Source organism: Canis lupus, chromosome 14 (genome assembly GCF_003254725.2).
Source record: "Canis lupus dingo isolate Sandy chromosome 14, ASM325472v2, whole genome shotgun sequence".
In the NCBI taxonomy this organism is placed as follows: domain Eukaryota; kingdom Metazoa; phylum Chordata; class Mammalia; order Carnivora; family Canidae; genus Canis; species Canis lupus.
In genome coordinates, this window is record NC_064256.1 from 58,874,862 (window position 1) to 58,898,835 (window position 23,974).

Below are 23,974 nucleotides of genomic sequence, written 5' to 3' on the forward strand. Positions count from 1 at the left end.
CCCAGCTCTAGATCTTCTACAGGTGATCACGTAGCAATAAATCCAAAATGCACAGTAACCAAACTACTAGCTGGAATCTTATATCCATCATTTAACCTCTAGCCACTACAGAACAGTTGATCAGTCTATTCGTGTATCACCTAATACCAATTTAACTGCTTAACAAATCCAAATATTAAAGTAAAAGTTTCCATAATCTTGGTAGAAAGAGTTGTTGACCAAAAGCGCACATCACAAAAATCACCCGACTTGAATTCATTAGCCAGTAGATTTTCAAAAAGTTTTTGAGATATAAACTCAGGTTGGGCCAACAAATGTTTATGTAAATGAACTAGAGTCTTGAAATAAAGTATCGTATTCTAGCACCATCAATGCAGAAGAAATGATGTGCCTGCAGCTTGAAAAAAATTGGATTTAAGAAAAGCTACGTTGTCTTTTGGTCTTTTTTTGTCTCATTTCACCAGGGATTAGCAAAAACTTTCTCTGCTCAAAGTTTAGAAATACTGCTTAAGGGACATATGTAGATTAGGTTAAGAATAATTAGCTATGATAATTTTCTGCCCTTGGGTAGAAGGAGTTCCTCTTCCCTATAGTCAAAAACAAGGACTCTGGGCAATCACTGAGAAGAATTTTGCCAAGAGTGACTGGCTCTGCAAATTATGTAGCACAACAGACCAATCTGTGCCCAGGATTAACACCATATCACAATCTACCATTTCAAAATCCGACAAAAATCTAACTATGAAGATTTCTGAACTTCTCATGTAAAAAGAAACAAGGAAAATACTAAAAATGATTTTGCATTCTTCATTTGCCTACATATCTAACTTTAAAAAAATCATCCTAAATGAGGAATTGCTCATGTTACAATTAATATACTACAATTTTCTGAGAAACATTTCTTAAATATCTTTTGTAAACTTGTTGTAAAAGCTACAGAGGTACCACAAACATCACAAATTAAGTCAAACATAATTTGACATCATGTATTCTACATAAGTCAATGAATCCATTGAAAACATATGTAGTAAAAAGATTTCACCTTCTAAAAATCATAAAGTACTACATTTCGAAGTCAGGCTTTTTAAATCCTTGCACTCAGAGAAAACCTACTTCTCTCATTTCCTAAGGACATGTGTTTTTCTACATTGAGGACAAAAGTACAGTTCTTGGAACTCAAACTCCATCCACAATAGAACAGCCCATTTATCTGGCCTTGTCAGGAAATGAGGTGCTCCATAGAAATGACTTTTCCAAATAACTTGAGCATACCATGTTCAGTGCCAGATGTATTTTTTTAATTTTAATAAGTCACTGAGATATTTTTTTTCTTTTTACATAGTTGTTTCTCTGTGTCAACAGAAGATACTAAATTGGAACTGAATGTTTTCCTGGAAACTCCCCTACGTCATTATGGCATGCACATGACTAGATCTACATCTCCTTGCAGTTTCCCACCATTAAAATCACAGTGTGAGATAAAGCCACTTTTGCCTGCATCCAGTCAAACTGAAAAATACCACCACTATTTTACATAAGTGGAAGGTGAGGTTCTCACAGGTTGAATGACTTGTGGAGACCACAGACCAGTGTGTTGCACAGCCTACTTATTCCAAAGCCTGTTTCCCAACCATTAAGTTAAAATAAGTAAGTACATGCATTTTTAAGAATCAGTTTTATGGGGCACCTGGGTGGCTCAGCGGCTGAGCGTCTGCCTTCGGCTCAGGTCGTGACCCCAGGGTCCCAGGATCAAATCCCACATCGGGCTCCCCATAAGGAGCCTGCTTCTCCCTCTGCCTGTGTCTCTGCCTCTCTTCTGGTGTCTCTCATGAATAAATAAATAAAATATTTTTTAAAAAATCACTTTTTTAAAAGATATTAAATAAAGATCTCTAGGGCTTAAGTGAGAGCCCACTACAGTGAGGTACATACATGCACAGAACTGCACTGAACGGGTCGTCAGGACAACTGGGGCCTGACGAGGTCACTCTTAGCTCCACAATTTATTTGGGGGGTGGGGTGTTATGGGCTGATCTGTGTTTCCCCCCTTCCAAAGTTCATGTTGAAATTCTAACCCCCATATTTGGAGATAGGATCTTTACAGAGGGAATTAAATGAAAACAAGGTCACCAGGGTCACTAGGGTGGGTTCTAGTCCCATATAAGGGATGTCCTCCTTATAAGAAGAAGAAATTTGAACACAGAAACATATAAAAGGAAGATGACGTGAAGACACAGGGTTGAGACTTGTCTACAAGCCCAGGAGAAGAGCCTCCAAAGAAATCAACCCTGCTCACCTTGATCTCAGACTTGCAGCTTCCCAAATTATGAGACGATACACTTCTATTGTTTCAGCCACCCAGTCTGTGATCATTTATTACCGTCACAGCCCTAACAGACTGACACAAGGGGTTTTAAAAAAGACTCTTTCAGGGTGACCAGAGGTCTCCACCCTCCTTTTGTATGAAACAGGCCTGTGATATGGAGGAGGGAACTTAACTATGCAACAAAGCTAAAAAATATGTGGTATTGTTTGCTGTTCTGTACGCTGTCCATCTGGATGGAACCCCTCTTCATACCACTGGGGAAAAACTTGCTTTGTTTTTTTAACCTGGATTATCATGGTCCACATCAGAAATCCCAGAAAATAAAGAGCTCTGGGCAGCTTCAACCCAGGCCAGTAGCTGAACACAGCTTACTATAAATTCCCTAACGTCTCACCTATTTTCCCTCTATGTTGTTTTTAGTACAAATGAATGGTAAACAAACAAAGCCAGGAAGCATTTAAATAAATAGGAAATCTGTGTTACAATGATAATTTTCACCATCTAACACAAAGAGCCAGATTTGGAGATTATCCTGGACTTAAATTTCTGCCCGCATCCCAGACAGAGTAACTGCGCAGAGAGCTGGACATCCATCAGGTGAGACACTGATTCTCACAGGCTTCGCGGCCAGCTCGAAAAGAAATGAAACGGGTATACTTGGTCACCCGGGAATCTCTGACCACAGGAAATAGCTTGGAAGAAGAGCGTGGTGTGAAGCAAGACCAGTGGTGACCTTCAAATCACCAGGTTTTAAACATGTACTTATAGTCTGTGTTTGAGAAGACAACTGGACGCGGGGCTATGTGGACATCAGGTAAGAAAAGCTAAAAGCACCTATGCTTTGTAATAACCAGGAGCTAACTGAGCTCAAACTCATGATCCCATTTAATCTGCTCAACAACCCAAGGAGGCAGGGTACTTTTATTATGCCTATTTTACAGGCCAGGAGACTGAGGCTGAAAGAGGCTAAGTAAATTATAGAAGCTCATGTAATAGCAAGTAGCAGACCCAGAATTTGAACCAAGATCCTTCTGACTAGAAAGCTCATAATGATACACTGACGCTTCATTCCCACAAGAGAGCCATTATTTAAAAAAAAAGAAAAAAAAAACTGTTTAAAACAAAGACAGCTCTAGAAGTCATGAAAAATTATCTATTCAAGTAAGAGTTGGCGATTTATCAAGAAACACTCATAAAAAGGAAATCTCACAGTAGTTTAGCAAAATGGCTTTTAAGAAATTCTTAAAATATACGTGAACCATGCGAAATGTAGGGGAAATGGTAGACACAGGAGGAAAAGCAGGGCATGGAGTCACTCAGGGAATTTCTCAATAAAGAATTACACCAAAAAAAAAAAAAAAAAAAAAAAAAAAAAAGAATTACACCAGTGCTAACCGAATCACAGGCTTACCTTTTCAGCACAGAGAAAATGACCAACGCCAAAGCTCTGAACATTTGTTTTGAGAGTGCGCCATTTATTCCATCCCCTCTACCTCAGAAATTGTAGCACTTACCTCTCTCTGGAAAAAATTCCAAGCGTGAGTAAGCCACCGGTATCGAGGTAAGCCATAATTTGTCATTCTGGCTTTCAAGGTGACCATGTCGGACCACTGCACTGGCACCTGGAGACAACCAACGAAACATCAACAACTGGAACCCACCAACACACAAACGTCAACGGCGCACACGCTCATACACCTACTGGGAATGTACCGCAATTAGCAAATACTATTCTAAATTTATATTTGTGTGTGGCCTAATTAAGCTTCAAGGTTATTAGCTATTGATTAGCCAATCTCTGTGTGCAGATGTTTACAGTAAAGGAGGAAGTTCTTTACATGAAGCAAAAAAAAAAGCAACATCAGTGAATGCCAAGATCCAGCTGAAGGAACCCACAAAACAAGCAGTTTACTGTGCATCCTGCAGATCCAGCTGACGGGCTCCTTGTAACACACGATCCCCGCCCAGAAATGCCCTTGGATTTGATTTCATAACGCTATGGAGCTGGTCTTTGAATTGACTGCAGACAGTAGGACTAAGATAAAGGGATGAGACTTAAGAAGGGAAAGAACTCAACTCAGGTCAAGCCTTGCTCCAGAATATGTAACTATCTTCCCCCAAATTGGACCCTGGACGCATGCTGGAATTTTAGGAGGAATACCTCTCGAATTAAAGCACATTTTGTGCTTCCGGTCTCAAGTCACCTAGCACGGTGTCCCTTAATCATGACAGAGCTTCAGGTACATGACACAACAGCCGGCCCGAAACCCCGTCATCCTATTGAGCAGCTTCATCTATGGTGCCCGGGGGAACTGACGCACATGTGGAACCAGGTTCAGGGCGCGTAACCTCTGACCTGCGCAGTAACACAGACACGCTTAGCCAAGCAAGCTGGCACCAACTCAAGATCAGGACTATTCTGTGAGCTTATTTTAAAAACTGCAGTATTGGGGCATTCCCGGTGACTCAGTGGTTTAGTGCCACCTTTAATCCAGGGTGTGATACTGGAGACCCGGGATCGAGTCCCACATCGAGGTCCCTGCATGGAGCCTGCTTCTCCCTCTGCCTGTGTGTGTCTCTCTCTCTGTGCCTCTCATGAATAAATGAAATCTTTAAGAAAAAAAAAAAAAACTGCAGTATCGGGGCGTCTGGGGGGCTCCGCAGTGCAGCCTTGGCCTTCAGCTCAGGGTGTGGCCCCGGGGTCCTGGGATCAAGTCCCCCGCTGGGCGCCCCACAGGGAGCCTGCTTCTCCCTCTACCTGTGTCTCTGCCTCTCTCTCTGGGTCTCTCATGAATAAATAAATAAAAATCCTTAAAAAAATAGTATCAATAGAAGTAGTTTAAAAATTTGAGCACACAAGGTCTTCGTTGTTTTCGGTTGTTCATTTTCTTCTCTACTACTTGGAAATGTACCTACAAAAGAAAACATGCCATGCCGACCCTTGGGCACCCAACTTTGTTGCCCTCAAAATGGTCGTGTTCACATAGTTTCAATCAAGTTCTGGGAACTAAATCAAAACTCAAGCTACTCACTATAAATTATCACTCATATTCTTTTGAGTATGAAATAAATAGAAACAAAGTAAATCTCTAGAAATTTATCATCCAGAACAGCTAACATTACTGGCAAATTTTTCTAAAGAAGGAATAATGAACAGGAGGTGAGGATGTATAAACGACAGAAGTAAGGGGGAAACAGACTGATGTCCAATCTCCTGATTTGGTTATTAGAACAGTCTGATTTCAGATTGTATTTTACAAAACAAATATGAGTTGTTTCCCTCTTGTAACCACAATCCATGGGAGACCAAATATGGCAAGACACAGAGGAGATGGTTGAGATTCTGGCACAAAATCCTGTGATTTGGCCATAAGGGAAAACACACTTACTGGCTTCTTGCATGGAACAGCTAAGAACACAAAGCCCATTCTATGCAAAGGCTGGGTTCTGCAAAATTTGGCAGCTAATAAACTTTAATGGCACTTTTCATTCACACTGCTATTAGTGCAAAAGCAATAAAAAAAAAAAAAAAATCCCTGACCAACTTTTTTTCCAAAGGACCATTTTCCACATTTCACTCTCGAAACAGCTCCAACAGCTCTCGCATTATCCTGGTGACTTAATGGGGGAAGATTTACATCAGTATCCTAGGTTACTAGGTTCCTACGCCTACAGTGGCCTAGGCACCCACTCCAAAGGGCTGGCACCGTGCACCCACTTAGTACCACCGTGTGACCAGGAAGACGTTTGCAGACTGCCCCTAACGGAATAGAAGTATCTTCTGGATTTATGTTTATATGAGAATCAAGGCATTTCCTTTCAATACCTTAAATTAATTCATCTACTTGTTATAACTTAGGAGATTCATCAGAGAACAGGATGGCATAAAAACTATACAAACCGTTTTAAAACCCACAGAAAATAAACTCATTCCTAAACCCTTTTATTTATCAAAAGGAACATGATCAAAGGTCATTAATTAGGGCGGCCGGATGGCTCAGCGGTTTAGCGCCGCCTTTGGCCCGGGGCGTGACCCTGGGACCTGGGATCGAGTCCCGCATCGGGCTCCCTGCGTGGAGGCTGCCGCTCCCTCTGCCTGGGTCTCTGCCTCTCTCTCTCTCTCTCACTATGTGCCTATCATAAATAAATAAAAATTAAAAAAAAAAAAGTCATCAATTAAATGCCTACGATCTATTGCTTGAATGTCAAGGAGATACATGTATTTTCTGGAAACAGGAAAAAATCAGAAGCGACCACCTCTTTATCAATAAAACACAGCAGCCGAGTGTGGAACCAACTCCTCTTCACCCCCCGGAGTGTACCATGTTCCTAGGGATGGATGGACCCGGGATTCTCGGAGACAGCAACATGCATCGCCCCTTGAACAGGAGACTTCCCAAGTCTCCGACTTTTTTGTGAAGCGAGTCAGAGCTCGCCCTGACTTTCCAGCTTGTGGGAGAAGGAAATCGCCGTCAATTCTCTCTGGCTCGCGGAGCGTGGACCGGCAGAGCGCGCAGCCCCCGGCGGTCTGTCCTCTCCGCCCAGAATTCAGACCCGGCCCGACGGCGGCGGACTCCCCAGCCCTTCCAGAACCTTCCCGCCCCCAGCGACCCCCCCCCCGACGGACGCGGGCTGACTGAGCGCTCCTCGGGCCCCTGGAGTCGGCGCGCGGGGCCTGCGCTGAGCGGACGCCGCGGCCCAGGCGCGACCCCGGGTCCCCTCCCTCCGCCTGGGTCTCGGCCTCTGGGTCTCTCTGGGTCTCTCATGAACGAATAAAGTCTTTTATAAATAAATAAATAAATAATAAATAAATAAATAAATAAATAAATAAATAAATAAATAATAAAGATCCCCGGTGGCTCAGAACAAATAAAGTCTAAATAAATAAATAAATTAATTAATTAATTAAATAAGTAAATAAATAATAAAATAAATAAAAAATAAAATAAAATAAAATAAAATGAAATGAAATGAAATGAAATGAAATAAAATAAAATAAAATAAAATAAAATAAAAAATAGGGATCCCCGGTGGCTCAGCGGTTAAGCGCCGCCTCGGGCCAGGCCGCGACCTCGGGTCCCGGATCCAGCAGGGAGCCCGCTCCTGCTCCTCCGTCTGCCGGGGTCTCGGCCTCTGGGTCTCTCTGTCTCTGGGTCTCTCATGAATAAATAAATAAAATCTTTTAAAAAAAAAAGAAAGAAAGCAAGCTCCTAGACTCACCTCTTCGAAGCTCCTACGTGTTCAAGTACCCGGGACACTGGGCGGGCGGCGGAGGCCCAGGCCCGCCCCTCACGGCCGCCCGAACCCCCCCCACCCCCCCGACCCTATCCCGGCCGCGCCAGCGTCCCCCGCAGCCCGGGCCCAGGAGGCGGCGGCGGCCAGGACGGCGGGCGTGACGCGGACGGAGGCCCCGCGTGGGCGACCCCGGGGAGCACGTGCAGCCGCCGCGCGACGGCGACCCTCCAGGCGGGAAGCCTCGGCGCCTCGGCCCCACGCAGCCCCACGCGCCCACCCCCAGTCGTGAGGCGCAGGCGGGCCGAGCGCGGAGGAGCCGTCCCGGGCCGAGCCTCCGCCCTCCGCCCCGGGCGCCGCCGGCTGAGGTAAGCGCGCAGCAGCGGTGCAGCCGCACCCAAGGGACCGCCCCGCTGCCCCGGGCTCCCCGCCAGGCCCCAGGCTCCGCCCCTCTCCGGGCCCTAGGCCCCAGGCTCCGCCCCCCGCCCCCGCCAGGCTCCGCCCCCCGCCCCGCCAGGCCCCAGGCTCCGCCCCCTCCAGGCCCAAGGCCTCAGGCCCTGCCCCCCCCAGGCCCCAGGCTCCGCCCTCCGCCGGGCCCAGGCTCCGCCCCCCGCCAGGCCCCAGGCTCCGCCCCCCCGCCAGGCCCTAGGCCCCAGGCCCCGCCCCGTCCCAGGCTCCGCCCCCCTCCCCGCCAGGCCCCAGGCTCCAGCCCCCTCCAGGCCCTAGGCCTCAGGCTCCACCCCCCGCCCCGCCAGGTCCCAGGCTCCGCCCCCACCCCGCCAGGCCCCAGGCTCCGCCCCCCGCCAGGCCCCAGGCCCCGCCCCCCGCCAGGCCCCCCTCCCCCCGCCGCCTCAGGCCGCAGGGCGCCGCCAGGCGAGGAGCCGTGCTGTGGGCCGCCCGCCGCCCCGCGGACCGGACCGGACCGGACCGGACCGGGTGCAGCGCGCAGAACGCCGCAGTCGCCGCGGCCACCGGCGCTCCTCACGCAGGAAGCACATGTCGGCGCTCGAGGTAAGGGGCGGCGGCTGGGGGGCGCCGGGCGGCGGGCCCTGACCAGGCCCGGGTCTGCCCCTGCCCCGCCCGAGCCGCAGCCCCACTCGGTGCGACCGCGCACACGGCCCAGGGACCCCATTCGGGTGAGTGGCCGCGTGCCCCGATGACCCAAAGTCCCCGTCCCACAGGCCGAGCCCGACGTGGCCCCGGGTCGGACTCCGGCCCCTTGAGCTCACCATGATCTCCTGCTCGTAGGTCCAAACGCCACACGCCAGTTCCACACAGAAGATGACCAGCAAACTTCCGAAGTACTGCGGGGAACAGAGCAACGGGCTGTTAGAGAGTGGAGAGAAGGGGTCACCGTGACGCGGCCGCCAGGAGCCAGAGGCACTACCCAGGAGGCGCCCCCGGCCGCGTGGCAAGCGGCGGCAACCTGAGAGCCGTGTGCAGACGGCACCTGCCGGTCCCCCAGACGCCACGGGACTGAGCCGTGTGCAGACGGCACCTGCCGGTCCCCCAGAGGCCCGCGGCCCCCCAGACGCCACGGGACCGGCGGTCCCCCAAAGGCTACGGGACAGACGGTCCCCCAGACGCCACGGGACTGACGGTGCCCTAGAGGCCCACGGGACCGGCGGTCCCCCAAAGGCTACGGGACAGACGGTCTCCCCAGAGGCCCACGGGACGGGCGGTCCCCCAGAGGCCACGGGACGGACGGTGCCCCAGAGGCCCACGGGACAGGCGGTCCCCTAGAGGCCCACGGGACGGACAGTGCCCCAGAGGCCCACGGGACCGGCGGTACCCCAGAGGCTACGGGACAGACGGTCTCCCCAGAGGCCCATGGGACGAGTGGTCCCCCAGAGGCCACGGGACGGACGGTGCCCCAGAGGCCCACGGGACCGGCGGTCCCCCAAAGGCTACGGGACAGATGGTCTCCCCAGAGGCCCACGGGACGGGCAGTCCCACAGAGGCCACGGGACTGACGGTGCCCCAGAAGCCCACAGGACGGGCGGTCCCCTAGAGGCCCACAGGACGGATAGTGCCCCAGAGGCCCACAGGACGGGCGGTCCCCTAGAGGCCCACAGGACAGACAGTGCCCCAGAGGCCCACGGGACGGGCAGTCCCCTAGAGGCCCACGGGACAGACAGTGCCCCAGAGGCCACGGGACTGACGGTCTCCCCAGAGGCCACGGGACAGACGGTGCCCCAGAGGCCCACAGGACGGGCGGTCCCCCAGAGGCCCACGGGACGGACGGTGCCCCAGAGGCCCACGGGACGGGCGGTCCCCCAGAGGCTACGGGACGGATGGTCCCCCAGAGGCCCACGGGACAGACGGTCCCCCAGAGGCCCATGGGACCGGTGGTCCCCCAGAGGCTACCAGTGGTCCCCCAGAGGCCCATGGGACCGGCGGTCCCCCAGAGGCTACCAGCGGTCCCCCAGAGGCTACGGGACGGACGGTCCCTTAGAGGCCCATGGGACTGATGACTCGCCAGCTCGTCCGGGGCCTCGCGAAGGGATGGGGCACCTCCTCTTACAGGTGACAAGGTGAGCACAGACCACGTGAGCTGCTCAAGACCACGCACTGTGCATGGGTGGGGGGCTGGGGGGGGCGCTGTACCCTGGGCCCGTCCTGAGGCGCATGTGCCTCTGCAGAAGGCAAAGTGTGAGAGGCACGGGCTCTGCACTAATTCCAGCAGAAACAAGCCCCTGCTTTCAGGTTCCTCGCTTCTCGGGGGTCGCTGGGGGCCCTGGGCTCGAGCTCCCTGACCAAACCCTTCTGCCAGAGGGGCCGCTCCCCAAGGGCAGCAGCTGACTGTGCCCCTCCGTACCTAGCAGGTGCTCCACACACACCTGGCCCAGAAAACAACAGCCGAAAGCAGAGCGGAGTGATGCCACAGGGAGAGGCTGGGCGTCAGGGGCTGCCTTGGGCGGGCCACCTTCACCAAGGTCATTTTTAGGGTGAGTCAATAATGCCAGGTGCAAGGCTGCCTTCCCGGGAAGCCAGGAGCGCGGGAGGGGGTGCGCTGGGCACGGGCAGCATATGTGGGCGAGGACCACAGTATGACGAGCCAGCTCTCCAGGGGTGGCAGAAAGGATTTCGGGTTTCATTCTAAGTGTGATAAAAATCCAGCAGCATGCCACACGGTCTGACAACATTATAAAAACACGATTCTGGCTGTTTTATTAAAAACAAACAAACAAACAAAAAAAAACCTGTAGGCGAGCAAAGATGTGATCGGGCATCTAAATAAAAAATTGGTCTAGGACTAGGGTGGCAGCAGGGAAATGGGGGGGCGGGGAAATGGATTGATGGAGGCTGGTGAGCCATCAAAACGTGAACGCTGAGCTGCTCTGCTCCTGATGTTTGCCAAGAAAGGAGAGGAGGAAATAAAAGATGTAGAAAATTGGGCTCTTTTTCCACTACTTCCAGGCTCTATCCCTATGACTTAAAAGTATAAATCACTGCTATTAGTGTTAATTGGATTCCTTCATATAAAAAAATTAATAATATATATAGCTACACAATGTCTCGGATAATAACACAGTTTGACAATAAAAATTGGATCAGAAGATAAAGTAATATTTTCTTAAGGGAAGCACATTTGACAAGCGCTTTTATTTTCAATATGTGCAGTACTCCTGGTCAGTTTCAGTCTACTCAAATCTCATTGCCTTAAAGATCTTAGGCCTAAAATGATGACCAGAAGAAATATTGTGAACACAGTACTCCAGGTCAGGTTTTCTGCAAACTCTCTTTAGTGGCTTGTTGAAGAGATTTCTAGACATGAGCAATACTATACAAAGACACCAATATCAATCATCATAAGCTGGATCAATGTTTTCCTACCTTTGATAAGATCCTACGAGAGAGTAAAGCTCCCAAGAAACATTACACTATGGGATATTTTTGTTTTCTCAAATCCCTAACCTAAGTTACTTCCAACACTGACGTCTGGTTACGATGAACACCAAAGCAGACCTGGAAAGGCAAGACATCCCAAAGTAAAACATAGATGTGGCCGCTGGGGCTGGTCAGAAGGTAACTTTCCGTGGCCTTGGGGATCACCAGGCAGGTGTTCTGGGTTGATTCCATATCCCTGTAAGTCCCACTTGAGTCACCTCTCTTGTTTCGTGCCTCCTGGAGTCACTGGCCAGTTAATGATGTCTGTGCTGCAGCAGCAGAAAGGCCCCAAGCACAGAGCCAAGGGCAAAGTGCCCAGATGTGAGCAGTACTCGCAACACCTGAGTAACCGCCAGGCCTATGGATCCAAGAGGTGCAGTAGCCAATGCGTGAGAGCCCCTCCGACTTCTTACAGCCAGATTTGCAACGGGTCAGTGACACCAGAGCTTAGGCAACCCCAGGAATGCATAAAATACATGGAACTAAAGCAATCTCTCATTAAAAACTCAAAACTGGGGATCCCTGGGTGGCGCAGAGGTTTAGCGCCTGCGTTTGGCCCAGGGCGCGATCCTGGAGACCCGGGATCGAATCCCACATCGGGCTCCCGGTGCGTGGAGCCTGCTTCTCCCTCTGCCTGTGTCTCTGCCTCTCTCTCTCTCTCTGTGTGTGACTATCATAAATAAATAAAAATTAAAAAAAAAAAAAAAAACCTCAAAACTGAGGGGCACCTGAGTGGCACAGTCAGGTGAGCATCCGACTCTTGACTTCAGCTCAGCGTCGTGAGATCACGTCGTGCGCGTAAGACTCCGTGCCCAGGGTGGAGTCTGCTGGAGATTCTCTCTCTCCATCCCTCCTCCCTCTCTTCCTCTCTCTCTCTCTCTCTCCAATAAATCAATCTAAAACAAAGAAAACTCCAAAAAACCAGAAACTCAAAACTGAGATGATCCATTTTGGGAAGGAGGGTGTCCATATATGTTGGACACTCTTTTTAACTCTGGGGAAAGGCTAAAATGTTTTTTTTATCTGCAGATGTCCAGTGATGTCGTTTGAGGCATGTCCTTCCATATAAAATGGTTCTTCTGTCTTTATCCTACTTATACTCAAGAGCACAGATTTTATTTGACCTTTGAATTGAAAATAAAGTTTCATCAACATTCTAAAACTTTCTTGGGTCAAAGTAAGTCTGGAATTTATATTCTCGCAAACAATGCAGCAGCTTCGTGGTCAGCTGCCATGGCTTTGTTACCATGGTGTGGGCTTCATGCATCCAGTCTTCCAATTCCAGGGAAGACACAAAATGCCAAAATGCATTGTTAACACAACACACGGAGATCATTTACCCCTACTTTTTCTTTTCCGGCGAGCTCCAAGTCCTCAATGGTCATCCTCGTATTGACTATATTATCCAGGGAATCACTCTACCACTATTTCGCTTAAGGGCTGGACCTGCGTGAAGGCATCTGCTAATGAGTAGTTTCAACAGGACAAAGCTGGCGAAGAATAAGAAACAGGTGCCACCGACATCTGCTATGACAAAGTGCACGCACGCGTCCCGCTGCAGCGGGAGGCTTTGGGGGGGGGGGAGCCTGGGAGCACAGGAACAGGTGTGCAAATGGCCCTGCCGCGCAGCCCGCACCCCCCGCTGGGGAGAGGTGTGTGCCCACCCGACATGCACACATGCAGCCCGCCTCCTCGGTGCCGTCCTCCCTGATGAAGAGCTCAGACTCTGAGGACTGAAGTCAGACCCCCTCGTGAAGGCAATCTGTGACCTCTGGCAAATCGCTCCCCATCTGTCTGCTCCTCTGAACGGGAGACACAAAGAGCCTTCTTCGCTGTCACCATCAAGGCTCAGGTGATACGTGGGGAAGCGGTCTGAATGCTCTTTGAATTTCAAGTTCGTATGACACACGCGAAAGTTGTCCCGAACCATCAGCAACAGTGTCTCCCGCCGCCGGCCGGAGGTCTCCCCCGGCAGGGCCCGTGAGCTGCATCCTTATCACAGTCCTGCAGCCCTTCCTCCCTCCTTCCCCCCTCCTTCCCCCTCCTTCCTCCTCCTTCCTCCCACCTTCCCTCTTCCTTCCTCCAACCTTCCCCCTTCTTCCCTCCTTCCCCCTTCTTCTTTCCCCCTCTTTTCCCCCTCCCCTTTCCCCCCTCATTCACCCTCCTTCTTCCTCCTTCCTCCTGCCTTCCCCCTTCCTTCCCCCTCCTTCTCCCTCCTTCTCCCTTCCTTCCTCCATCTTTCCCCCTTCTTCCTCCCTCCTTCCCCTCTCCTTCTCCCTCCTTCCTCCTCCTTCCTCCTGCCTTCCCCCTTCCTTCCCCCCTCCTTTCCCCTCCTTCCCCCTTCTTCCCTCCTTCCCCCTTCTTTCTCCTCCTTCCTCCTGCCTTCCCCCCCTTTCCTCCATCCTTCCCCCATCCTTCTCCCCTCTTTCCCCCTCCTTCCCCACTCCTTCCTTCTGCGGGCAGCCAGGTGCCCCCGCCTGCTGTGCACCGGGCCTCCGAGACTCTGGCCTTGCACCCCACTCGCTGGCTGCCTCACACACTGCCAGACCACCGGTTCTGGCTGCCTGGGATCCTGTCCATAAACATTATTTTATCCCCAGGAAGTACCCATCCCTAGGCGGGACAGATCGCACAGCAAGCCAGCAATAAATGTCTGGTGGATATAACGACCAGTTTACCAACTAAAAAGACCCATTTCAAATTTCCTTGAGATTCTCAAATTTGAGCTGACTTTCTAACACTTGACTCCCTCTGACTTCTGCTTATATATTTAAAGAAATTTAAACACTGTGTTTTACTATTGTCTTCCTCGTGGATCATTCTATGATAATTCAGTGTGTCTTTAAACACTTGGGACAACCTAACCAAGCTAAAGAAAAGGAGCAATGCAGACTCCCCCTACCCTGCCTTTCCCTGGCTACTAACGACTAAACATTTCAAACAAATGAAGAATGAGAAACTGTGTGTTTATACAAGGAAATGAGAATGTGATCATTTGCATGATGAACTATTTTATTTGCTTTAAAAATTGTTCAATACTCAGTTCCTTAAAATAGCTAAGTTCCTCTACTGTAGTTAAACTAAAATTTGCGTCCTACAAATCCATGTTATCTTTAAGCACACAGTCATGAAAAAAAACTGCGTCAAATAAAGCAAGGAGACAATAGGACACACCTCCCAAGCGATGCAATTAATTAGTGATTTTTTTTTCCACCAAATCTCTCAAGCTGAGAGTAATTACCTTCAGTTAAAAAAATGAGAGCCCTCACTGGGTTGGATAAAAGATCAGATAAAATGCTGTATGTAGGGCAGCCTGGGTGGCTCAGCGGTTTAGCACCGCCTTCAGCCCAGGGCCTGATCTTGGAGACCTGGAATTGAGTCCCACATTGGGTTCCCTGCATGGAGCCTGCTTCTCCCTCTCCCTCTGCCTCTGCCTCTGCCTGTGTCTGTGTCTCTGCCTCTTTCTCTCTCTCCATCTCCCATTAATAAACAAATAAAAAAATCTTAAAAAAAAAAAAAAAGCTGTATGTGAAATTGGCTCTTTTTAAACCAGACAGATGAGGGGCCCCTGGGGGGCTCAGCGGTGGAGCATCTGCCTTTGGCTCAGGCCATGACCCCGGGGTCCTGGGATCGAGTCCCTCATCGGGCTCCCTGCACCGAGCCTGCTTCTCCCTCTGCCTGGGTCTCTGCCTCTCTCTGTGTCTCTCATGAATAAACAAATAAAATCTTAAAAAAAGAAATAAACTGGACAGATGAGAAGAACATGGGCTCTGAAACAAAGCAGCCGTGGCTTACAGATTCTGGCTCCCGTACATATCAGTTGGATGAACTCGGGCAAACATTAGGAGCCTCAGGCTCCTAATCTGTAACATGGGAATGTTAAAAATCACCTTGCGGTGCGGTGCTAAGGATTCAATCAGGAGGAGTGCTGCTGTGGAGTAAGCACTAGTAGGAACTATGTTGTAGCATCTGTCGGAATAAAGTCACCGAGGACGAGAGGCATCCTTGTGGCCTAAACACTCACCATGCTGACAGGCATGGGCCACGTACCTGAGGCCAAGTTCTAGAATAGGTGTGCCGCGCCCAGAGGATGAGGCAAGAACCGCTGTGTGTCTCCTTCAGCCAGTGGCACTCCCGCTAAGGACATCCAGTCCCACCAGCTATTTGATAAAAGCCTCACTATCCCTACCCAGTCAGGATATGGCTGGTATCTTTCCAAACATCTTTATTAGGAAGCGAAGCAGGAAGTGGTGGGTGGGGAGCCCAACTTCTTTTTCAAAAGAAGATCAGTGTGTTATTTTACGCTAAGACTGGCCACAAAATGGTAAGAAGGCGTCGGTTAACCACTCCCTGTGTCCGCTGGAAAGTATTTGAGGAGGAAGAGGGGGACATGGAATCCCACCTTCCTATTCAAGACCTTGGAGACTTGGAGGTAAATGCATCCCCCCCCACCCCCGGAGACACGGCGGGAGGGGGGGGTAGTCCCCACTAGTAAAGGGAATTGCGTCTCGTGATATGTATACAGACCAAACAGTAAAATCTCAAGGAAGGCTTTTCCTAAAGAGACATTTATTTATAAAAGTGAGTTGGTTCCCTGATACTACCCACCCCAGGATTTCCTCCTAAAGAAAGCAGATTAATAAACATATGCCCCTATCCCTTTTCCCTCCTGAAATTTTGCTAAAACAAAAATAAAGGGTTTTTTTTGTTTGTTTGTTTGTGTTTTTTAAAGGCCTCAGCCTCGGGGTAAAGGAAAAGGAGACAAGTATAGTTTGGAAGGCGCGAATTTCTCCACAGTCCCTCAAAAGCTGAAGGCTTAAGCAGTCGTGGGAAAAGTGGCAAACCCCAGAACGCCCCAGACGCTCGGGCCCTGGCAGCTGGGATACCTCCGGACGAGGACGAGCGAGGGCTGAAAACAGAAGCACCTGCCGCCAGCCAGGGGCCCTTCCCGGGCCACCGATACGCAAGTCGGGCATCTGTCCTCTGGAGACAGGAAAACAGAGTCTCGGGACTGGGGATGCTAGAAACGGTAAAGGACGTCCCGGGAAACCAAGTCAGAGGTCAGATGTACAGAGCTTTGCCACAAAGATTCAAAACTCCAGCCGAAACAAAATAAGCACTGGATTTCTAGCCGAATCCTAGAAGCTAAAGGCCAGGGAGGAATGTCTTCAATATTTGGAGGGAAAAAATGATTTCTAACCTAAGATTCCATAGCAATTAAAATCCCCATGGAAAGGCCAACAAAGCCACGTTTAGCCACATGGGCTTTTAAGGATCCATCCCCGCCGTACACTTCTTCAGAGAACTACCGGAAGACGGGCTCCCTAGAGTGTGAGACCCAACAGAAAAGGACGATGACTTGGGATCCAGAAAACAAGGAATCTAAAACAAGAGAGAGGCAAGAGGAAACCCCAGAATAGGTAGCAATGGGATAGCTTGTGATGGCAAGGGCTTCAGCCAGCCTGGACTGGAGTGGGTCTAGAATGTTCTGAGACCTATTTCTTAAAAAAAAAAAAAAAATCAATAGAATGCCCCAAACATTTGAATTTATAAAGAGAACACCAGAGTGAGTGTAGAGTTGAATCAGACAGAAATACATAGAAAATAGTTACTGGTTCCAAGAAAAATAAAGTATTATTCCAGAAAGAAAAATCAAACCCAGTACTTTCCCTGGCCCAGCTGTGAATAGTATTTACATAGTTATAATCTTAAAGACCGATCTCTCCAGAATGAGGACATTTCCGTATTGAGGTGTGATGGGAAGCCTGCACCCGAGGAGGGGGCATGGAAGCAGGAAAGGGTCCAATTTCCTAAGTTCCTCATCACAAGAAGTCAACGGACAGCGCTTAAAACTCAACCCGAAAAGAATGAGAAGAGTTACATAAATATGAGACTTCGAGATGGGGAAGCAAATTCCAAGGGAATCGGCTAAAACAAAATTGAAAGCGCTGCCTCTCAGAGTGGAAAATGGGAGGGTGAGGGACTACTGTTTCTCCTAAGAAGGCTTCAAGAATTAAATTAGCTGTGAATTATGAGGCACTCTGGTAAAAGTAAAAGCAAAATTAGAACAAGCAACAGTCCCCCTGACGCCTTGACACCAAAGAGAAGGAGGCTGGAGGTGGAAGGATTATCTATATTTCATACAGAAAAGGTTATTCAAAAGGCTGAAAATTATAAGCAGCCCAATTATACTTCGTGGTTACTGGAATTAAAAGGGGTGGGTGGCAACTGGAAACATCGTGCTCAGGTGCTGTCGTCCTTTGCTAGAGGCACCTCCAGTAGCTGGAATCGGAGTGCTACGGCGAAATACCGAAGGTGTATCCTGAAACGGGACTGACGGGCCCAGCCAGGGGCCTCCTTTTTCACTAGGCCCCGTTTGGCAATTTAGATCTCTCCTGCGGCGCTGCTCATTAGAACCACGCATACGGTCCGCCTAAATCCGTTTAGGTTGCATTATTTTCCATGACAGTTCATTTCGGTCACAAAATTACGAAGCTTAGAACTGTTTCGGACAATTTCATTCACGACGGGGGCCTGGGTCTCGCTCCCTTTGCGGAGAGATATATACGTTGGTACATTCAGGTCTGGTGAGTATATGACATCAGAGCATATAAAAGTGTACTGAGGGCGGCCCGGGGGGGCTCAGCGGTTTAGCGCTGCCTTCAGCTGGGGGCCAGGATCCTAGAGACCCAGGATGGAGTCCCACGTCGGGCTCCCCCAGGGAGCCTGCTTCTCCCTCTGCCGTGTCTTTGCCTCTCTCTCTCTCTCTCTGTCTCTCAGGAATAAATAAATAAAATCTTTTTAAAAAAAAGTGTATTGAAAGTGTGTAAAAGACCTGGTACAGGGATCCCTGGGTGGCGCAGCGGTTTGGCGCCTGCCTTTGGCCCAGGGCGCGATCCTGGAGACCCGGGATCGAATCCCACGTCGGGCTCCCGGTGCACGGAGCCTGCTTCTCCCTCTGCCTGTGTCTCTGAGCCTCTCTCTCTCTCTCTCTGTGACTATCATGAATAAATAAATAAAATCTTTAAAAAAAAAAAAAAAAAAAGACCTGGTACACTCATATAACTATATATGCAAATACGTGTATGTGAGTGCATACACGCACAGATATGCTCGCACAGGTAATTTACTGTGGCAGAGATTTACGTGCACTATATAATTTACTCCTTAAAAAAATATTACAAAAGTTGGGGCGCCCGGGTGGCTCAGGGGTTGAGCATCTGCCTTAGGGCTCCCTGACGGGGTCCTGGGATCGAGTCCCACGTCAGGCTCCCTGCAGGGAGCCAGCCTGCTTCTCCCTCTGCCTGTGTCTCTGCCTCCCTCTGTGTCTCTCACGAATAATTAATAAAATATTTTTTAAAATATTACAAAAGCATCATTAACTCTACTTTTTAGAAAGAGAAAATGGAGCTACAGGTACATTCACGCACAGCTGACAGGCAGCAGACCAGTATGTTTTCCAGAGCGCAGGCTCTGAAGCCACACATCCTGGATTCGGCCCCAGCTTTACGCCTCTCACCACCACTTAACTTTTCTGCATTTCAGTGTCCTCCTCTGTCAAATGAGGATGACCGCAGTGCCCGCCCCCCACCCCCCATAGCGTGGTTCGCAGAATTTAAGGAGTCAGGACAATGTGAAACACATGCCAGTGGCCGGCATGTGGTACGCGCTCTCTCAGGGATGGTGCTGCTGGTGTTCGCGTTACCTCATCTACTATCACTGGGTCCCCAGCTTCTGAACACACTCACATGTGTGTACACAAAACCTTTCTTATCTTCGAGCTGATGGGGAAGGACTTAAAACCTTATGTTCCTATCTTTGATCTTTCCTAGTTGGGAGAAAAGAAAAAAAAGACCACCAATAATATAAAAACTTCAAGGATGGCAAAAAAAAATGTCTTCCCACCTAGGATGGCTGGTTAAAGGCACAAATACTGCTTCAATTGCTACCTAAAATCCTTGACAGGTTATATTAAAAATTCCATCTTTTCTTTTTATGTTTTGAATTTCCCTTAAGTCAGTAAGATCAGCTTCTTTCCAGTAGTGAAATTAATTTTTCTCCTTATTCACATTTTACAATTTTATAATGAAGTCTGGTGTCATGCAGCCAATGAGTACTTAACTGTTCATTAAACAGAACTTAGACAAAAGCTCTTATAAATGAAAGTGCTCTATTTTCCTGTTACATCTCTAACGCTTTGCTCTTCATAACCAAAAGGAATAAGATTTCTGAGAAAGTGATATTTGTTTTTGTATAAAAGATCGAATGATCTTCACTTTTGGGAAAACAGATTAATTCTAAATTTTTCATTTCTAACATTTATCAGCCTGCCTAATAAAAACATAAAAGCAATCTGTCCTGACAAAGCCTGTCAATGTACTGAGTGCTTAAATTTGAAGAGTGTTAAATTTTATAAATAGTTGAGAAATATATGAAAAAATCTTTTTTATTATATGAAATAATGTATGAAAATAAGAGCATTTTTATAGAAAATATATTATCTGAATACAAAACTTCCATCTTCATTTTATCCAGCTTTACAGAGAGAGGACTCAGATACGTAGCATGTAAAAGAAACAAAAAACCCTAAAACCCAACCTACCACAAATAGACCAGGTACCTATTTTCCAACCTGCTTTTCTATATACACGCCAACTGGAAAATAATTTTTACACTTAAACAAAACTGTGATGTTTTTATGTAACTTTCCCCATAGAAGCAAGCAAACAGTCACACAAGCATCACAGAATACTTTTAGTAAAAATATATTTCAACAAGAGAAAAGTAAAAATCATAAACACTGTGGAAGTTAGTTTAACCTGCTGCTCTCTTAATTTATAACTAAAAACCCAGGTCGTTCTATCATAAGGAACAGTCAAAATAATTTGAGGCCAGAAAAGTCATATTCGCTTATCTTGGAAAATTAGTACAACCTGAGATTCACCTCCCTCCAAATAAAAATGATTTCAAGATGTAACATACTTTATGGGACGTTTTAATGTTTTTTTAAAACACGGTGCCTTCTGACTCCCATCTACGTGCTACATACTCAGCACTTTTAATAAACAAAAAGTCTGATTAAAAGCCTGCATTCGTGAAATGATAGATGATAAACTCCAGTCTCTACCCTGTCAAATACTAAACTCTGCAAGCCTTCAGTGCTAAGTGTCTCTATGTCAGTTGTTTATTTTTCCTTTCCTGGTGATTGGAGGTTTAAAAATATTATATTACTTATAGTTAGTAAATAAGAGAATTCCAGTGCCAAATATTTGTACAAGATAATGGAACAGCCGACATTCTGTTAAGAATCCACTGGGACTAAACGACCAACAGTCCAAGAGTACTTGCTGCTTAAAATACACCCCCGCACAAAGCCGCTCTTTCAGCCTGGGCCCGGCACCGTGTCACGGGCCCGGTACTTTCTGACGGCCCATTCATTATTCGCCGTGTCCCGCTGTCTTTCTACAAATCCTTCAAAGAAAAGGCAACGCTAAATATCCTTTTCAGAATCACAAATGGAACGAGATCGGTCTACCTTGGGAAGAAGCCAGAACCACAAACCAGTCTTTAAAGAAACACAGGCCAGTAACTCCTGAGCCCGAGCAGAGATTCCAGGCAAGGTCTGAAGACCCGGGCACGCTAATGGCCCCTGTTCGTGTTTATGTTTGAATAAATAGAGAAGAACGTCTCTAATCACACATCTTGATTCACGCTCCCCTTCGATTTTGCCGACGCCGCAAGCTCGGGCCGGTGTCTCCATCAAGGATGTGGCCGAAGTGCCAGTCTGTACGTGTGGCCTCAGGCCCTGTCCGAGGTGCCGGAGAAGGAGAAGGGGCCCCTCCGGAGTGGGAGCCAGCGCCGGGGCCCACGGCTACACCTCCGCAGGGGAGGCGCTAAGGGGCAGGCGGCGAAGGGTCAGCCGGGGGCCGCAGGCCCGGCTGTCTCCCAACGTGCGCGGGGGTACCGGCCTGACCAGGCCTTGTACGTAGCACGGGGCCCATCCCCTGAATTCAAGACAGCGGGTCCCATCACCAGACCCCCGGCTGCAAAGTGCAACTAGGAAGGAGCCTTGGGGGCAGCTCAGCGGCTTAGGGCCGCCTTCGGCCCGAGCTGTGACCCCGGGGTCCTGGGATCGAGTCCCACGTCGGGCTCCTTGCATGGAGCCTGCTTCTCCCTCTGCCTGGGTCTCTGCCTCTCTCCCTCTCTCTGTGTCTCTCATGGATAAATAAATGAAATCTTAAAAAAAAAAAAACAAAAAACAAAAAACGGAAGGAGCCTTGGAAATACCCTAAGCAAAAAGAGCCAAAAGAACACCAACCTCCATTCTCACCCAGGCTGTGCCTCTCACTCAGACCTGACCAAATGCAGCCAGATGCCTCCCCAAAACAAGAGGGGCAGGGGTTCATTATAGCAGACACCTGTATGACAACGTCGTTTACAAGACAACAGGTTAGGAAACTGGAGATTTTAAGAGACGATGTTTTATTGGTTGGGAAGAGAATTTATACATTAACATCACCCAGTAACTTTTGGACCTAACTTTAACTCTAACGTCTGCAAAAGTATCTCCTTCTAAATCCCAGTCTTTCAATCATTTGACCCTTATTTTCAGATAGGCGCTGTAACTTATTTTTGTAGGTTCTCCAGAATAACCACAAATGCTATTTGATAAAAAGAATGAAAATAAAGTGTTTCCTTGAAATGGTAGGTTCTCCAGAATAACCACAAACCCTATTTGTTAAAAAGAGAATGAAAATAAAGTGTTTCCTTGAAAGGGTACAAATCCATGTATAAAAATATTTATTACAAGTACAGAGGTTTGTTGCTGTTTTTTTTCTCCTGTTTTGATAAATCTATTCAAGTAAAAGCACTTTCTTCTTGAGCGAAAAATATATCTTCTTCCTTAAAAGAAGAAAGTAGATGAACATACCTCCATTCACAGCCACGCTCAATGTTCAGGGAAAGAAAACCCTGTGAAACATGATAAAATCTTTCCGCTCTCACCAAAGTCGTTCGAACATCCATAGTTCAGTCTAACTGATAGAAGGAATAGTTTGGATTCAATAGCATGAATCACGAACGATTTTAAACAAGAACTATCTGAGCTGTAGCGGCGCTGGAGAGTAGAGATCCCCCAAGACCTGCTTTATCAACAGACCGATGATTATGGGAAGGGAGCACATCCATTATCGGTGGGTAGATGCTTCATAGGCTTGAAAAGTTTGTTCTCGACCAAGTTAATGACTCAGTCGTTCATGGAACCTCCCCACACCCCCCCCCACCCCCGAGGCTGGAAAACTGGGGCTGCCCGTCCTCCGCAGAACTACCTTCTATCCTTTTGGCTCAGGGATCCTTGAACCTGGCCTGTCCCCCTAGGGGCACCTTCGCCCAGCACCCTGCTTCCCCGGTGCCCACGTCAGCGTGATCACCGTATTTTTGCTGTGACACCTCAACCAAACATTGTCCACATTAACAAACATTTTCCTTTTTTTTTTAATGATAGACACCTGAAAAAAATTCTAAGACCTAAGATAAGACTTCCCCACCTGAGCACCTTTATTTATTCATCAGTGAAAAACACACTATTAGAATCAAGCATGTCCTATACTGTCTCATATCATTTAAAAGAGGTTCTCCGAGGGGCCCTTAGGGTGGCTCAGTCGGTTAGGCATCAGACTCCTGATTTCTGCTCAGGTCGTGATGTCAGAGTCGTGAGATCGAGCCCCATGTCGGGCTCCTCGCTCAGGGTGGAGTCTGCTTGAGATTCTCTCTCTCTCTCTCTCTCTCTTTCTTCCCCCCACCCCTGCGCATGTGCTCTAAATAAATAAATAAAATCTTTAAACCAAACAAACAAACAAAACGTTTCTGTAAATGTGAAGCTGCTTGAGCCCAGAGTGGTGACACCAGGCAGCGATTTTCTCCCAGGTAAATGGGCAGGAGGCTCAGCAACTGGCAAGGACAGATGTGCCACCAGCGTTAGGGAGCAAAAGACAGACCCCATGACTCTTAGGCTCACAGTGTGCACGACACGCTCACACAGACAGTGCCCAGCCCGCGTGCCCCGCTCCAAACACATCGGGGGCTTCCGAGTCTTGGCACGGTTGCCCTCTCCACCAGCCTTCCAGCCTTTAAAATACTTTCATAGCACAAAGAGAAAACTTTTAGAATTAAGATATTCTATTTATGAAGGCAAACCTTTCACGGTTTCACTAAATGCTCCATCCACAGGGTCCACTCAGGTGTAAACCCTGCACAGAACTGGCAATCTTAAAATATTTTGAATGCTTGCTTCCCAGAAGAGCCACGGAAAAAAAGTCATATTTTCACTTAATGAGAAACAATTCCTACGCTGGTAAGTATCATCTAAGAACAATCTTACCTTTGTTAAGAACAGTATTTCAAAAATGTCTTTATAGTGGTCATCATTTTGAGGAAATTTGTAGTTTTGAAATTCTAAAGTTTGAAAACTAAAACAGCGGTGATCTGAAGAAAATGCAGCGATAACCACTTATTTTAGAATGACTC

The 23,974-nt window shown here is 48.3% G+C and overlaps 2 protein-coding genes across 14 annotated transcripts in view; one reads left to right on the forward strand and one right to left on the reverse strand.

The window, feature by feature from the left end:
* TSPAN12 (tetraspanin 12) overlaps positions 1–23,974 on the reverse strand; it is an 86,122-nt gene that overhangs the window by 39,265 nt on the left and 22,883 nt on the right. For all 11 annotated transcript variants that reach the window (XM_049093858.1, XM_049093853.1, XM_035698377.2 and 8 more), the window contains exons 5-6: positions 8,788–8,862; positions 3,841–3,948 (exon numbers count right to left, since the gene is read on the reverse strand). In XM_049093858.1, the coding sequence (XP_048949815.1) occupies positions 3,841–3,948; positions 8,788–8,862 (183 nt within the window). The remainder of the gene's footprint in view (positions 1–3,840; positions 3,949–8,787; positions 8,863–23,974) is intronic.
* LOC112670816 (collagen alpha-1(III) chain-like) lies at positions 9,043–22,221 on the forward strand. Of its 3 annotated transcripts, none has more exons than XM_025464774.3 (3): positions 9,043–10,092; positions 10,381–10,506; positions 16,182–22,221. In XM_025464774.3, exons 1-3 carry the CDS (start codon positions 9,389–9,391, stop codon positions 16,267–16,269), a joined length of 918 nt encoding a protein of 305 aa, XP_025320559.1. In that variant the 5' UTR covers positions 9,043–9,388; the 3' UTR covers positions 16,270–22,221. The 3 variants fall into 3 exon arrangements, with proteins under 3 accessions (XP_025320559.1, XP_025320561.2, XP_025320560.1); XM_025464776.3 differs by lacking the exon at positions 16,182–22,221 and adding an exon at positions 12,479–13,361 and having other exon boundaries at positions 9,052–10,092; XM_025464775.3 differs by having other exon boundaries at positions 9,055–10,092; positions 10,384–10,506; positions 16,182–22,217.

Excerpts from the sequence above, each read along its gene's own strand:
- LOC112670816 (XM_025464774.3), top strand. The coding sequence starts at position 9,389 with ATGGGACGAGTGGTCCCCCAGAGGCCACGGGACGGACGGTGCCCCAGA. Across the intron at positions 10,093-10,380 it reads CTCCTCTTACAGGTGACAAG|CAGGTGCTCCACACACACCT; the intron begins GTGAGCACAGAC and ends CTCCGTACCTAG. Across the intron at positions 10,507-16,181 it reads TCACCAAGGTCATTTTTAGG|GCCTCAGCCTCGGGGTAAAG; the intron begins GTGAGTCAATAA and ends TGTTTTTTAAAG.